At 42.4% G+C, this 17,739-nt stretch overlaps 1 protein-coding gene across 1 annotated transcript in view; it reads right to left on the minus strand.

The window, feature by feature from the left end:
• Positions 1-17,739, minus strand: part of EPHX2 (epoxide hydrolase 2) — a 113,365-nt gene that overhangs the window by 44,252 nt on the left and 51,374 nt on the right. The window contains exons 5-9 of the mRNA XM_042780666.1: positions 16,605-16,727; positions 11,509-11,583; positions 3,917-4,012; positions 3,301-3,379; positions 596-630 (exon numbers count right to left, since the gene is read on the minus strand). Coding sequence (XP_042636600.1) covers positions 596-630; positions 3,301-3,379; positions 3,917-4,012; positions 11,509-11,583; positions 16,605-16,727 — 408 coding nt within the window. The remainder of the gene's footprint in view (positions 1-595; positions 631-3,300; positions 3,380-3,916; positions 4,013-11,508; positions 11,584-16,604; positions 16,728-17,739) is intronic.

The following is a 17,739-nucleotide window of genomic DNA, read 5'->3' on the forward strand; positions in this document are numbered from 1 at the left end:
GTTCTTGTCCTTAATTTCTCCAGCCTTTGCATTTGTGTTAGAGTTGAATGGAGGATTGGGTCAGTCTCTCCTCACCTTGACCTCACCTTTTCCCCCCACAAGCTGAGATGAAAGTCCCTTTTCCCTGTTGGAGCTTTACCTGTCTTAAAATAGGAGCTCCATCACAGTCAGCAATCTACGCACTCAGATTTTAGGTCTAGCAAATAACCTCTTTTCTAAAATAATGTGGCTTTTAAAATTCACAGGATGGAGAGGTGAGAGAATGGAGTAGCTGAGCAAGGGTGTGGGAGCTGGACTGCAGAGCCAGATCTGACTCTACCATTGACCCTGCTGACCTCAGGCAACTACTTTACCTCCCTAGAATTCTGTTTCCTCTTCTGTAAAGTGCTAAGAACCTATCTGACATATAGCAAATGCCTTTTATTATTGGTAATCATTTCAAAATAACAATTCAACTCTCAGTAATAATTTATATCCAAGTGCTATGAAATGCTGCTTTCCTAGGGTTTAAATCGATACTCAGCCTTGTGGCTTCTATCAATGAAAACACCAAGACTGAAAAGATGTTACAGAGTTACCAGAAGATACTTTTTACCTTACATAACACTTCCAAGGAATATTCTTCTATTTCTGTAATCAAAAATAAATGTGTTTAAGGGAGGCACACAAGAGTTAAAGGCAATGAAGTTGAATACTATTACATACACAACACTGTAATAACAGTAACAACAATAACCTATGAGTGGATACACAGATAGACACTCAAGGTAAACAGGGGTGGGGAGATGAATGGGATTATACATAGGGTATCTCCACCTATATATTTATAGGTACTGCAAATACATCCATGAATATAGTAGAGCATACAGGGGGCACAAAGTTATGAAAACTTCGTAGTCATAACCAAACACCTTGAGGAAATGAGTCGTTGGGCATAGGGGGTGAGGACTATAGTCTCTGGGGACAACTAAGGTCAACTGGCATAACACAGTCCACAAAGACACTATGCTACTTCCTAGTTTGGTGAGTAGTGACTAGGGTTTTAAAAGCTTATGAGGAGACTATGAGACCAGAAGAACTAGATGGTGCCTGGCTACCACTGTCAACCACTTGGAGGGGGATCTCTGTAGGAGATCCTGGACAGAGTGAAAGAACAATCTGGAACAAAACTCAAAATCATTTTAAAAAAAATGGGACCAGATTTGCAGGTCTGATAGAGCCTGATGGAACCACTGAGACTATGCCCTAGGTGCTCATCAGGTCTGGAATTGAACCTACTCCTGTGGCTTCCAGCCACACAAAAGACAGGCATATGAGCTGAACATTTACATTAGGTAGACACACTCCCTGAAGAGATCAATCGTGGGAGCACAGAAGGGCTGTGTATGCACAGGGAGACAGCTAAGAGGGCAGGAGTGCATGGAGGGATGGACACAGGGAAGAGGTAATTATGGGGAGGAAGTGAGAGGGGAGCTGCTGCATTGTGGGAAATTACAGTCAATGTCATGACAAAGTGTATGTGAGCTGTTGTATGGAGAGTGAATTTTCTCTGTAAACTTTCACTGAATTACAATAAATTTTTTTTTTTTTTTTAAAGCTTATATGGAGCCATCTGAGATGCAACTATTGGTCTCTTCCCATCTGGAGCAAAGAAGAGTGAAGAAAATCAAAGATGCAAGGAAACAATCCAAAGGACTAATGGACCACATGAATCCCAGCATCCAAGAACTACATGGTGCCTGCATACCACTGCTGACTGCTCTGAAAGGGATCACAACAGAAAGGTCTAGATAGTGTAGGAGAAAAATGTGAAACAAAACTCAAAATCATAAAAAAAGGTCAGGCTTACTGCTCTGATAGAGACTGGTGGTACCTCCTAAACTATGGCTTTAGATACCCTTCAAACCTGCAACTAAACTCACCCCCCACAACTCAACATTCAGCCAAACGATAGACCTATAAAGTGAACAATAATACCAGGAATGTATACACTCATTAGAATAATCAACCATATAAGATCAAAAGGGCAGCATTTTCCCAGGGATAAAGCTAAGAAGGCAGAAAGGGATAGGAAGAAAAGACAAACGGTAAACACAAGGAGGAAGCAGGAAGAACTTTGTTATATTGAGGGGATTATGACTGTCACAAAACAAAATGTGTATAATTATTGAATGGGAAACCAATTTTTCTCTTGGGTGAAATTTTACCCAATTCACAATTAAAAAATAAAGAAAAAAATGTGTTGAATTCACATGATGAAAAATATACCAGCAAACTAAAAAGTCTCCTTTGTAAAAAAAAAAAAAAAATTGCCAAACTCTCAGATAATTTTCTAATTATTTGATGGGAAAGTTTTCCTTTTGTCCAACTGCTTATGTATCATTCAGGAGGCAAGAAGCAGCCACTGAGTCATCACATTTAGGGAATAACCACACAAGACTGTAGTTGGTCCATATGAGACTCAGTCCACATCCGCTAACTTCAAACTCAACACAGACAGACAGGTCTGATGTGAAAATGGGGAAAGTATCTCAGAAAAAGGGGTGGGAAACAGGTGGCTTGGCTACTCCCTGCATCACTGAGACTACAGGGACCATGCTGCTGCATGCCTGGCTGTGTCATGTTCCTACCTCCAAACTCATGGTTAACATTTTTTGGCTAAGGACCCCTCTGAAACTGATAAAAACAATGGACTCTCCCTGCTCAGGAAAATGTTTATAAATCCACACATGGCTCAGGGGTTCAAAAATTACCTGAATCCCATACTTTGATAGACTCCCAAGACTGGGATCCAACCAAACCAAAAACCAAACCCATTACCATCAAGTCAATTCCCATTCATGGTAACCCATGTGTTACAGAGTAGAACTGCTCCATAGGGTGTTCTTGACTGTAATCTTTATGGAAGGAGATCACCAGGCCTTTCTTCCGATGTTGCTGGGTGGGTTCAAACTACCTACCTTTATGTTAGTCAAGTGTAAACCATTTGTGCCACTAAGGGACCTCTGGGACCCAAAGACATTGGGTTAAGAATTTGGCCTATACCCTCACTGTCCAGCAGGAGGCTCCCTTGGGGCATAGGCAGATTGTATTTATTAACTGTGGGGATCAGGGACATCTGGAGCCAAATGTTCATAGATACAAGACACTCAAGTAGAGGAGGGAGTGAAGTCAAGCTCCTTCTGTCTTGAGGCCTTGAACTGCTACCTGCTCTGACGTGCAAGGGGTGGCACAAAGTGGGTGGGGAGGTCAGACAATTATAAGGTATGACCCAACAGGACAGCAAGAAAGCCAACCCACCGTAAGGAGCAGAGGACTCTCCATATCCTTTCATGTCCACAGCAAGTACCCGGTAGCCCGCTTGTGCTAGAGCAGGAATCTAGAAAAACAATTCAGAGACAAATCAGTATGGCCTGATCCATCCTTTGCTGACATACCCTCTTCGCTACCCTTTATCCCTCTCTTCCTATAAATGGCTCAATCCAAAGTGCCACATGGTACAACCTGGTATACTCACCCTGGAACTGGAATGAACCCATCCAGATAGGGCACCAAGGATGGCAGTGAGGTTTGTGCACTGCACACAATGCCACACCTAAGAGGGCCCCTTCCCTGGCACAGACCTTGAAGATCTTCATATTATTATAAAGATTTCCAAGCAGGTGGCATAGAATGTCTCGAAGAAAGTTGTGTTGTTATAACTTTTCCTAATCTGGAAAGATGCCCTATGGGCCAGCACTGCCCTAGACCAGAGTGATCATGGTCTGAGGCACATGGTCCTGCTCTGGAGACAGTGCTCTGCTGGGAAGTTTCATCTTCTTATATTTCTAATAGATATTACAGGCTGGCCCATGCCATCAAGTCTTCTTCCTCACCTCACCTTGACTGAGATATACCTTCCCCCAGACTCCCTTACCTGGTACCTCCATGAGAACCAGCTCTCAGGAAAGCCATGGCAGAGGCACACCACAGGCCCAGTGCCCAGCTCAACAAAGTGCAGATGGCTCCCTGGCTGTGGAAAAGAAAAGTAAGTGGGCAGTGATGACTAGCCTCCAGCTGGGGGACCAGGCACCTGCTCTCCTCTATAGATTGCCACAGGCATTTCAGTTGGTTGCCAGATCTTGCATGGCTCCATGTTAGATGAACATGTGTGAGAAGAGACAACTGGCCAAGACTGTGCAATAAGAACAGGTGGCTTTCTTTAGAAAACAAGAAGCCTGAACGGATTATGATAGTGGGAAAAACAAAAGGACAGAAGAACTTTGCTTTCCTCTCTAAAAGGCCATCATGCTGTCAGGACTTCTGGTGCTATTTGATAAATCTATAGTCAATATTTTAAACTGTGGGCTGATTTTGTTCTCATATTAATGTGTTGAATACCATGACTATTTCATTAAAAGCTGTTTAACCTCTTAATTGTGTAATTGTTTTCAAGCTTTCTGGGGCTAGATGGATGTGGCAGAGACTGCTAGAGGTCACGAGTGTCTGTGTTCTTCTCTTTTTCCTGGCACATGGTGAGATTTTCCAGACGCCCTCGTGTGACCATGTGCCTGAGCTCTGGTCAATGGAATATGAGCAGAAGAAATGTGTGCTATGTTCCAGGGCCCACATAAAGCTCTCACACTTGACTTTTTCTCTCTTTTTCAGCTGAATGGATTGGACCTTGAGGAAACTGGAGATTGCAGAGAGGAGCCTGACTGTGGAGAGAGTCCACTACTGACCTGTGTTAGACTGTACTGCAAACAAGAAGCAAACTTTGTATTAGGCAACTGAAAAGTTTGATGTTGCTTGTTATAGCAAGCAACTATTGCAGTGAAGTCTAAGCAAACTAAGACAATATATAATCAAAATCCATTGCTCTTGAGTCACTTCCAACTTGCAGCAACCCTACAGGACAGAGCAGAACTGCCCTATAGGATTTCCAAGGCCATAATCTTTATGGGAGCTGATTGCCACATCTTTCTCCCATGGGGCAACTGCTAGGTTTAAACTGCTGACCTTTCAGTTGGCAGCTGAGTGCTTTAACCACTGTGCCATTGGTGCTCTTTATATATAATCAAAGTGTCCTATGTTCCAAAAGCGTGTATCACCAACTTTGTAATGGAAATGAATGACCATAGTAAGAGTCATGTTATAGACATTCATTTGGAACAATTCTATTTGGCTACATCTAAGACTGAGGAGCAATGGGGGCATAGTGGTTAAAGTATTTGGCTGCTAACCAAAAGGCTGATGGTTCAAACCCGTAAGCCCTTCTGTGGGAGAAAGATGAGGCAATCTGCTTCTGTAAGATTTATAGCCTCAGAAACCCTGTGAGGCAGTTCTATTCTTTCCTAAAGGGTCACTATGAGTCGCAATAGACTAAATGGCAGTGTTTATTATTATTATTATTATTTATTATTATCTAAGACTATTGTAAGGAGCTCTGGTAGCATAGTGCCTAAGGCACTTGATCGCTAACCAGAAGGCTGGCAGTTCAAACCCACCAGCCACTCCTCGGAAGGAAGATGGGGCAATCTACTTCCGTAGTGATACTGTCTTGGAAACCCAAGGAGGGGTTGCTATGAGTCGAGTCTGACTTGACGGCACATAACAACAACAACAACAACAAGACTATTGTAAGGAGCCCTGGTGGCACGGTGGTTAAGTGCTCAGATACTACCTGAAAGGTCTGTGGTTCAAACCCACCAGCTACTCCACAGGAGATAGATGTGGCAGTCTGCCCCTGTAGAGTTATACCTTTGGAAGCTTTATGGGACAGTTCTACTCTATCCTATAGGGCTGCTATGAGTGGCAACTAACTCAATGGCAATGGGTTCAATGGGTCAGATTATTACAAGCTGGTGTTCCAAATTGGAATTTTATTTCAAGATATGCAACAAGATACTTTGCTCAAGAAAACACTACATTGACAAGGATCATAGTGTCTGGGGACATCTAGGTCAACTGGCAAAACATACTTCATAGAGATATTGTTCTACATCCTAGTCAGGTGAGTAGCATACAGGGTCTTAAAAGCTTGTGAGTAGCCATCTGAGAAGCAACTATTGGTTTCTTCCTGCCTGGAGCAAAGGAGATGAAGAAAAACAAAGACTCAAGGAAGTAATTAGTCCAAAGGACTAACGAACCACAGCCTCCTCTAACCTAAAGCCAGCAGACCTAGATGGTGCCCAGCTACCACCACTGACCACTCTGACTTAGACCACAACTGAAGGTCCCAGTTAGAATGGACAAAAAAATGTAGTACAACATTTGGATTTAAAAAAAAAAAAACCACCAACCAGACTTACTGACCTGAAAGAGATTAGAGGAACCTACCGAGACTACTGCTCTGAGGCAACCTTCTAACTTGAAAGTGGAGGCCAACTTTCAGTCAAATAATAGATGGAACCATAAAACAAACAATAACATCTGTGAAGGACACACTTCTTGGAAAAATCAACTCAATGAGACCAACCAAACCAAAACCAAACTCACTGCCGTTGAGTCAGATCCGATTCACAGCGACCCCTCCTTGTGTTTCCAAGGTGGTATCACTACGGAAGTAGACTGCCAAACCTTCCTTCCGAGGAGTGGCTGGTGGGTTTGAACCGCCAGCCTTCTGGTTAGCAGTCAAATGCCTTAGGCACTACGCCACCAATGAGACCCAAGGGGCAACATTTACCCCAAATAAAAGAGGAGGAAACAGGGAGAGACAGGGAAACCACCCAAACAGAAACAGGGAAGAAACAGGCAAAGTGCTGACATACTGTTGTGACTGCAACCAGTGTCATGGAACAATTTGTGCATGAACTATTGACTGAAAAAGTAATTTGCTATGTAAACTTTCACCTAAAGCACAATAAAATGTGTGTTTGTTTGTTTTTTTAAAAAAACAAACCATTAGGCTGAAGTTTCACAAACCATTTCATAGATCACAATCTTTTATTGGACTATGTTCCCTTCCCTTTGTTTCTTGGCAAAAGTTAATTTGACCTTTATACTCCTTATGTTAAAAAATGTTGCAGTGCTGATGTCTAACCAACACAGATCCTAACTAAAAGGCTCGCTCTTGATATTTCAAACTGCACTTAACTGAACAGCTCAGCAAATGCTTGTACTTTCTTTTTATTCATAAAATTACCATTAAGCCAGCAAACAGGAAAGAGCCATTAACAACCCAGTTTGAGTTGCATGAGGATTCAGTGTGCTAGCAAAGTATCTGGAGGGCAGTGCAACAGCGCCCTGAAATCCTCAGTTCAGCTGGGGCTCCCCAGAGATGTTTCAGCTCCTAAATTTGGGGTGGGGCTAAAGAGGGTGAAGCACAAATGTTTGCAGCTGTTTCTTCTCAGAAAGATGGTGAGACTTCAACTTTCTTTAGACATGTCATCAGGAAAGAACAACCATTAGAAAAAGACATCATGATTGGTAAATCAGAGGGTCAGTGAAACAAGGGAAACCCTCAATGAGATGAACTGACACAACAGTCACAACAACAGACTCAAACGTACCAATGATCGTGAAGGTAACACAGGACGAGCAACATTTCATTCTGTTCTATACACAGTCAGCTCTCAGTATCTGAGGGGGATTGGTTCCAGCTCACCTATGGATACCAAAATCCTAGCATGCCCAACTTCCTTATATTAAAAAGTGTAGGATTTGCATACAAATGCACTTCCTCCCATATGCTTTAAATCATCTCTGGATTAGTTGCAATACCAAATACAATGTAAACGCTATGTAAATAGCACTTTTTGCTCCCTCTCAGCCTTTGAGAGACTGCTGTGACCACTTTGTTGCCTTTTCCCCCCTGAATATTTTCCATGGCAGCCCTTTGCCCTTTCATGGTGAGACTACTGTAAGGTCATCATGAGTCAGAACAAACTCCACAGCAAGTAGTAACAATGAGAGGGGGTGGTAAAGGAGCTGTGATCAACTACCTTAAGGTCAAATGATAGTATTTTGAAATTAGCAGGATACGCAAGCATAAACAGATTACTAGACTGAACCCTGTCCATAGTTTTAAGACTAAAGGTTACACTGCAGATCCTAGCTCCAGGCAGAGCACCCTCACTCCCCAACATTACCAGAGGTAACCAGAGGTAACCAGAGGTCTGAATATGCCTTCTTATTAAAAGTTTATCCCTTTCACAAGTACTGAGTGTTACAGAAAGGACTGTAGTGATACTGATCAACAGTTTTCAGTATCAGGAAAGCCCTTCACTATTGTCAAAAATCCCACTCATCCTTTGATGCTCACTCACTCTGTGTTGTGAACATTTGTGCTTGCTGCCTCCACCCTCCCAGAGGGTGCACTCTGGACATTGCTATTAAGCATGACCTCATTCTGTGATGTACAAGCAAGAAACAAACTTTGTGGTAAGCCACTGAAGTTTTGGGACTGTTTGTAACAGCAGTTATACCTTGGTTGTTAATGCATAGTTCTAGTCATCAGATTATGAAATTCCTGAGTCAGGGAAGACACTTCATTTATCTCAGTATTTCTTGCTGTTCTGGCATATGGTAAGTACTCACTATCTATCTGTGGGGGTTACCCTCCAAGGAGGGGGGCAGTGGTAGTTCAGTGGCCAAATTCCCGCCTTCCATGCAGGAGATCCAGGTTCCATTCCTAGCCAGGGCACCCCATGCACAGCCATCACCTGTCTGTCAGTGGAAGCTCGTGTGTTGCTGTGAGGCTGAATCATTTTCACCGGGGCTTCCAGACTAAGATGGACTAGGAAGAAGGGTCTAGTGATCTACTTCTGAAAATTGGCCATTTGAAACCCCACAGATCACAATGGTCTAATCCACAACCCATCATGGATGGCACAGGACCAGGCACAGTTTTGTTCCACTGTGCATGGGGCCACCAAGAGTCAGGAGCCAACTTGAGGGCACCTAACAACAATAATAATAATCCTCCAAGGCAGTAGTTCTGCTCCATGGATCTCTAAGACCAGCATGCACAGCTCAGATCACCAGCTCTCCTCTTCACTGCTGTTGTTAGGTGCCATCGAGTCAATTTTCAACTCATGGTAACCCCATGTGAATTGTACCATAGGGTTTCCTAGGGTATAATCTTTACAGATCTGTCCTGGAGGAAGTGCAGCCAGAATGCTCCTTGGAAGCAAGAATGGCCAGACTTCGTCTCACCTATTTTGGTCATGTTGTAAGAAGGGACCATACCCTGGAGAAGGATGTCATGCTTGGTAGGGTGGAGGGTCAACGAAAGAGGGGGAGGCCTTCAATGAGATGGATTGGCACAGTGGCTGCAATGATGGGCTCAAGTATAGCAGGGATTGTGGGGCTGGCGCGGGATCGGGCAGTGTTTCGTTCTGCTGTGCATGGGGTCGCTATGAGTTGGAAACGACTCAACGGCACTCAACAACAGCAATCTTTATGGAAGCAGATCACCAGGTCTTTCTTGTATGGAGCCACTTGATGGGTTTGAACCACAAACCTTTTGTTTAGCAGGCAAATGTTTAACTGTTGTGCCATCAGGACTCTTTTTCTCCTTTTCATTGTTGTTAGGTGCTGTCAAGTCACAACTCACAGCAACCCATGTACAACAGAATGAAACACTGCTCAGCCCTGTGCCATCCTCACAACTGCTGCATGTCTGAGCCCATGGTTGCAGCCATGTGTCAATCCACCTCATTGAGGATCATCCTCTTTTTTTTCACTGACTCTATTTTAGCAAGTATGATGCCCTTCTCTAGGGACTAATCCCTCCTATTAATTATTGATTTTTTTTCTTCAAGTCTGATGCCCAGACTACATCCTTTTCATTATCTACCATTTTTTTGACCCATTAGGTATCAGGTACAGTGCCTTGTGTTTCATATATAAGCAGTCCCTGGGTTACAAACATCCGACTTATGGACAACTCCTACTTGCTCTTATTGTTTTTTTTAAATACATTTTATTGAAATATAATTCATGTACAGTGAAATACACAAAACTAAAGTGATATGGGGTGAATGCATTTTTTTTTTTTGCATTGTTCCCTCCCCTCCCCTCTCACCCCTGGTAACCAAGAAAGTTTCCTTCCATATATAAAACTTTCCTTGACTTTTTACAATAATAAACTAATACTGTCTTTGTCTTTCTGTGATTGACTTATTTCACTCAGCATAATGTTCTCCAAGTTCATCCATGTTATACATTGTTTTGCAGATTCTATGTTATCCTTTAGGGTTGCATAGTATTCCATTGTATGTACACACCATAGTTTGGTTATCCATTCTTCTGTTGATGGGCATGTAGATTGTTTCCTCCCCCCCATCTTTTTGCTATTGTAATAGTGCTGCAGTGAACATGGGTGTGCATCCTACTTGCTCTTTAATGTTACATAAATGTGTTCTCACTTTGAAACAAGTGAACCAACTCTGACTCAAAACAAATTCTTCACCACGATCACATTCACTGGATACACATGCAGCTGTTAAATCACTGCAAAGGCTTGGAGCCTTTTCTTACACTAAAGGCTAAATAAGGACTGTATGTATCTGTTCTGACTCACCTACAAATTCCATTTAAAGACTTAAAACAGAGTTAGGAATGGATCTCGTTTGTAACCCAGGAATTGCCTGGGTTGTATTAAACGTATTGCTTTTTTGGTCATGTTGTAAGAAGGGACCATTCCCTGGAGAAGTTGTATTAAAGGTATTGCTTTTAATCTTTACAATAACCTTATATGGAAAGCATTATCGTCATCTCATTCTAAAGCTGTGGACACTCAGGCCCAGAGCGGGTAAAAACCTTAGCAAAAGTCACGAAATTAGTAATTGGCAAAAGTAGGATTTAAACTATTTCTGTCTGACTCTAAAGCTAGTCTTAACCACATAATTATATTGCCTTGTTTTATTTATAGCTGACCCATAGCTTTAAGTCACTTCTGAGTTAAATAGGCCCAATGACAAATGAGGAAAGAGCCCAAAGTACATCAGTGAAGAAGTTCTATCATACCCTGTATGAGCAGGATGGTTTAGGCCTCCCTGGCCAGGTCGGAGTCACAGCCCCCTCTGCACGTGGCCCTGTCATAGCACTGACCACTGTGCATCTTATTTACCTTTTACCTCTCTTTATCCTCACTGTGAAGTCTTTGAGGAGAGATCTGTTTTGTTCATCACTGTAACCCTAGTACCTAACCTGTGCCTAACACAAAGTAAGTGCTCACTAAATACCCACTGAATGAAAAAGCATTCTCCCCAAACACAATCACATTAGCATTCCAGGTAACTCAAGGCCCTCCCCCTGCACCCCCCACCCCCACCCCAAGGCCTGTTGTTCCATGAGGGCTTGATCACATCAGTCACAATGCTTTATAAAATCTAAGGCAGGGCTCATGTCTACTACCAATTTCTGAGGAATGACACTTGTTTGAGAAATGCTATTTCCTTTTAAATGGTGAATGTTAAACTAATCTTAATATTTAACAAATGTCTCTGCTGATAAGAGGGGTGTGCTGGTCACATTAGGTGACCTATTTAGTGAGTACTCAGCTGACTGAATGAGAGTGCTTACCTTTATTGGCACATACCCATGGCTCATATCACTCAATTTGCATGGGGTTGGCAGAGGGGTTCCAGTGCTGAGAAGCTGAAAATACAAAGGGTACAGAGAGAGAGAAGACTGTAGCTTCCTTCTGTGAAGAGTTCTCACAGTGAGTTTTACAAAACTTGAGAATCGTGGCATCAGAAGGGACTACATTTCCCAGCCTTCCTTTCAGTTTGGTGGCGTCATATGACTGAGTTCTGGCCAATGGAACGCAGACAGAGGAATATTGAGTGTGACCCATTAAAACCTTCCACATGCTTCTCCACTCTCTTTCCCCCAACTACCAGCTGGATATCTGGCCTGAACTTGGAAACCACATGTAGAAGATGGTGGGTCCTCCATTATGGCAAATATCTAACCCCCTATGCCTTCCACCTGCAGGTCCCAGTTCTATGCCCTAGAGACAGAGGGTGTAGACTAACCTCTCTTTACAAAATATTTTAAGGATGGCTCTGTAACTTATTGGTGTCAGTTTCCTTGAAGCAAAAACAACCAAGGACAGGATTACACAAATAAGTGAGCACTGTGTTACAACCAAAACCGTGTTTGCTGGACATGTTAATGAATCATACTATTAAATTTCTTGTCTTTAGTCCTATAGGTGTGACCTAAGAAAGAAATGGCTCTGCTCAGTTACCCTGTTTTCTAGCCTCTGAAATGGAAGAAATAAACTATAAAATTCACCTTCCATTTAAATATGGGAGAGTGTGCCTGGGTGTTCTTGGAGGAGGGGATCAGAAAGTAACTCAGGAGAGGACTCAGGTCTGGCAGGAGGGCTTAGCATGTGGGGATGGGGCAGCAGTGGGTTTTTTCCATCTGATTTTGGGGTTCTTCCTCAGAGATGCCTTTAGCTTCCTGGGCCACAAATCAGGGGCTATCTCACAGCTCCCAGGGCTAAGGGAGGTGGTGGTATTCCACTTGAATGATTCTTTTGAGTGTTTCTATAGTTTACAAAGACTGTTCATGACCAAGTCCCACAGCCTCCTGCAAGACAAGAGGCACACTCTTCCTATTTTAAAAAGATGATTTACATTTTTCCTTTTTATCTTCCCCATAGTCTTGAGAAGAAGAGAAGTAGAACATGGTTGTCTTTCCTCATTTTACAGGACAGCTAAGAAGACCTACCCCCTGAGTCTACAGAGAAGCTATGATGGGACTAGTGTGTGGGAGAGACCAGACAAGCCCGCAGATGCTCTGATTCAGAGTCCAGTGAGCTTTCTCCTCTGGTGCATGATGCTTCCAGACTTTCAGAGGGCAAGTTAAGTTTAGGCAAGATGCTTTAAGATTGTGAAGTCATCACATGTACATTTTAATTTATTTAGTAAAGATGCAAAGTAAATTGTTCTGTTTGGGAAATGGCGAGGAAGTCTTGGGCAGTGCGCAACCGGGATGGATTATGCTGGCATCTCCTGCCCTCTTTCCCCATACGCTCCTGTCAGCCAAGGCAATGCACTGCTGAAAAGGCTTGTGCAATTCAATCCCTCCTGGACTCAGTAACTGAGATAGATCACAATGATCTTAGATACACACAAAAGAATACGCTGTCTCAGCTCTGGTGGAGCAGGCTCTACCTCTGGCAGCCCTCAGGGCCATTGTTAAAGACTTTGCGTGCTCGTCTATCAGCGGCATTACAACATTTCTTACTGCAGAGCCTTCCTTTAGGACTGTTCAAAGCAGAACGAAAATGCTTACTGCCTGAGTGAGAGGTCAGGCCACAATGGAACCCACTGTTTCAGATCTCAGTAGACCACCAGTTGCTATTGACTTGATTCCAACTCATGGCAACCCCATGTATGTCAGAGTGGAACTGTGCTCCACAAGGTTTTCAATGGCTGATTTTTTTCAGAAATCGTCAATGTTGTTGCTGTTATGTGTCGTCGAGTTGGACCCGACTCATAGCGAACCCTCCTTGGGTTTCCCAGGCAGTATCACTACAGAAGTAGATTGCCCAACCTTCCCTTTGAGGAGTGGCTAGTGGGTTTGAACTGCCAGCCTTTTGGTTAGCAGTCAAGTGCCTTAGGCACTACACTACCTTAAATACATTTGGAAGGAGCTCTGGTGGTAAAATGGTTAAGTATTCAGCTGCTAATTGAAAGTTGGCAGCTCAAACTCCAAATGGATCAAAGACTTAAAGTGAAACCTAAAACTATAAAGTTCCTCTAGGAAAAACTAGGGGCAAATTTAGGGGCCCTAACATATGGCCTAAATACACTATCAACCATAACCCAAAATGCACAAACAGCAGAAGAGAAACTAGATGGATGGGACCATCTATAAGTTAAATTTTTATGTGCTTCCAAAGACTTCTCCAAAAGAGTCAGAAGAGAACCTACAGATTGGGACAAAGTATTCGGCAATAGCATATCTGACACGGGACTTATCTCTAGAATTTACAGAAAACTCCAACACCTCAATAATAAAAAGACAAATAATCCAATTAAAAAATGGGCAGAAGACATGAATAGACACTTCACCAAGGAGGATATTCAGGCAGCCAAGAAACATATGAAGAAATGCTCACAATCATTAGCCATTACCCACTGCTGTCAACTCATATTTGACTCAAGGTGACCCCTCCTTGGGTTTCCAAGGTGGTATCACTATGGAAGTAGATTGCTCAACCTTCTTTCTGAGGAGTGGCTGGGGGGTTTGAACCACCAGCCTTCTGGTTAGCAGTCAAATGCCTTAGGCACTACACTACCAGAGTTCCACTAGAGAGATGTAAATCAAAACAACAATGAGATACCACCTCGCCCCAGCACTAGTAGCAAAGATCAACAAGACGGAAAATAACAAATGCTGGTGAGGATACAGAGAGATTGGGACTCTCATACACTGCTGGTGGGACTGTAAAATGGTACAACCACTGTGGAAAGCAGTATAGTGATTCCTTAAAAAGTTGAAATTAGAAATACCACTTGACCCAGCCATTCCATTACTGGGTATATATCCTAAAGAAGTAAGAGCCATGAGAAGGACAGACATATGCACACCCATGTTCATCACAGCACTATTTACAATAGCCAAAAGATGGAAATAACCTAGGTGTCCATCAACTGAGGAATGGATAACTGAAATACTACTACTACTATGCAACCCTAAAGAATAATGTAGAATCTGCAAAACAGCACATAACGTGGATGAACTTGGAGGGCATTACGCTGAGTGAAATAAGTCAATCACAGAAGGACAAATATTGTGTTAGTCTGTTATTGTAAAAGTCAAGGATAGGTTTATATGTGGAAAGAAATTTTCTTTGTTGGTTACCAGGGGTGGGAGGGGAGGGTCGGGAACATTGTTAAACAGGTAGAGATAAGTATTGATTTGGGTGAAAAGAAGGGCAATGTACCAAGTGTGAGTGATCAACATGGTGGCACTGAGGAAGAGGAAGACAGAGAGGTACATGGGAGGTGCAGACAACAAAGATGAACCCTTTTGCACATACAGCACTGTGTTGTCAGTGAAGGTAAACATGGGTATACTAGTGGATAGATGGGTGGACAGGCTGAACTATTAGGTATGTCTATCTATGCAGCAGGGAGTGTACCCAAGACCATGTATAGGGTTGGCAAACAATGGTTTTACAAGTCTATTTGTATGTTGTGTAAGAATTCCCAGGTGTATAGTAGATCTGACAAGGGACAAGATTGTAGTCACTTCTTGGTCACAGCCAGCTACCCAGAGGGACTGAGTAGTTAAACCTGTGGGTTCGGGACCATAGTCACAGGGGACATCAGGCTCAATTGGCATAACATACTACACAAAATATTGTTCTACCTCCTACTTTGGCGAGTAGTGACTGGGATCTTAAAAGCGTACAAGCAGCCATCTAGATGCAACGATGGGTCTCTCCTTGTCCAGAGCAAAGAAGAATGAAGAAAACCAAAGATTCATGGAAACAATTAGTGCTAGTCACTGGTACACCATGCAATCTGCACAGCCTATAGAACTATGAGACCAGGAGAACTAGATGGTGCCTGGCTACCACTGTCAACCACTTGGAGGGGGATCTATGTAGGAGATCCTGGATAGACAAGGAGAACAATGTTGAACAAAACTCAGAATCATTTGGGAAAATAAAAAGGAAGGGGACCAGGTTTGCTGGTATGATAAAACCTGGTGGAACCACTGAGACTATGGCCCCTAGCTGCCCTTCAGGTCTGGAATTGAACCCATACTTGTGGCTTCCAGCCAAACAAAAGATAGGCATATGAACTGAACATTTAGCTGAGGTAGATACCCTCCTTGGAGAGAACAATCATGGGAGAAAGAAGGGCTGCTTTTGCACAGGGAGACAGCTCAGGAGGCAGGGGTGCATGGAGGGATGCACACAGGGAAGAGGTAACTATGGGGAGGAACTGGGAGGGAAGCTGTTGCATTGTGGTGAATTGTGGTCAATGTCATGAGATAAAGTGCATGTGAACTGCTGTATGGAAAATGAATTTGTTCCGTAAATTTTCACCCAAATCACAATAAAAGAAAAGAAAAGAATGTTGGCAGTTCAAACCCAGCCAGTGGCTCCATGGGACAAAGACTTGGCAAACAAAGATTACAGCCAAGAAAATCCTATGGGGCAGTTCTACTCTGTCAAATGAAGTCACTTTAAGTTGGAATTGACTGAAAGGCACCCAACAATAATAGGGAGATAGTGATCATTCCTACTTCATAGGGTCTTTGTTAGGAATAACTGAGCTAACACATGCAACATTGTTAGAACTTGAGCTAAAGTTAACTAAAAAGGAATGAACAATAAGGTTGGGATGGCTTTGAAAGCTGTCATCCTTGTCTTGGTTCCCTGGCCTCTGGGACTAAGACTGGCATATGTTCTTGGTCTCAGAGCTTCTGTTTTGTTGTGAGCTGGGTGAAGGGAAAGAAATTGCCTTCAATGTCCCAGGACACCATGCTGATGCCGTGATGAGCAACGGCAGTCCATTTGAGTTGTCCTGGTAACCATAAGCAACACTTCATGCACACCAGGTTATCCTCTCACCTGATTTGTCTCTTATGTATATAAACTACAGATGCGTTACAGAAGATCTGGCTTAGCTCAGACTTAAAATTACCTGCAGGCCGGTTACTTTCTCCAGTTCTCTCAGGGCTGTGTTGGTGTCATGGACCAGGATGGTGACCATTCCTAAGTCATGAGCTGGCTTCAGATTAGTCCCAATGTCATCTAAGAAAACAACCTGAACCCAAAATATCATGTACACTAGCATTATAGCTATAACAGAAAAATTTACACATGAGGGAAACTATCAGGAAAATGTACATTAAAATGCTAACAGAAGTTATTTCATAATGAGATTAAGATGATTTTCTTTCAGTGTGATTATTCATGTTTAAAATTTTAAGTATTTCATTATGTAAGTGTGTGTGTATATATGTATATAAATAAACATGTCCCCACATGCACATATTTACTTCAGCCTAATGCAAGATTCAAAGACAACATAAATTTGTCCAGATAACATTAAAATTCAACTGAAAAAATCTAAATATGATGAACAGACAAAAAGATGTCTGAAAAGGAATAGTTATGAGGGCAGATAAGAAAAAAATATTATGAAGCTATAAAAGGTAGAAGAGTTTGGTATAACAAAAAACACAGATATTATCAATGAAATAGGATAGAATTCAGGAACAGACCCAAATACAAGTAAGAATTTAGGTTATAATAAAGATGTCACATCCAATTTGCATGGAAGAAGAATGATGTTAGTATAACCAGTTAACTGTTGGGGAGACGAGGAGTGATCACTTCACTTGTTACCCCAAAATTGATTCCAAATGAATAAAAGATTCAAATTTAAAAAGAAAGAAAGATTCTGAAAGTAAGGAAGAAAGTATGGGTGAATTTATTTAAAATCGTAGACAAGGGCAGGCCTGGAATTACAAGCTATTCATCTAATCATCTAATTTTTTTTTTTAAATAAATAAAAAGACTGATGCATATTCAAAGCACTGACATAATACTTATTCCAGGCATTGAAAAAAGCAGAAGCAAAGTCCAAGACGAAATGGAATTGTTCTTGGTCCTTGGACTGAATATGACAAGGAGTGTCAGTGACTGGAGTTCAAGGTTTGAACCTATTAGCTTATGGGTGAGGTGGGGCCAGCAAGAGAGGGTCAGAAATACCAGGTAAAGGAATTTAAACTTGTCCCATCACCTTTCTGAAGATTAATAAGTAGAGGAACAAG

This window comes from Orycteropus afer, unplaced genomic scaffold, assembly GCF_000298275.1.
Source record: "Orycteropus afer afer isolate SDZICR_OR568_19922 unplaced genomic scaffold, OryAfe1.0 scaffold00053, whole genome shotgun sequence".
NCBI lineage: Eukaryota > Metazoa > Chordata > Mammalia > Tubulidentata > Orycteropodidae > Orycteropus > Orycteropus afer.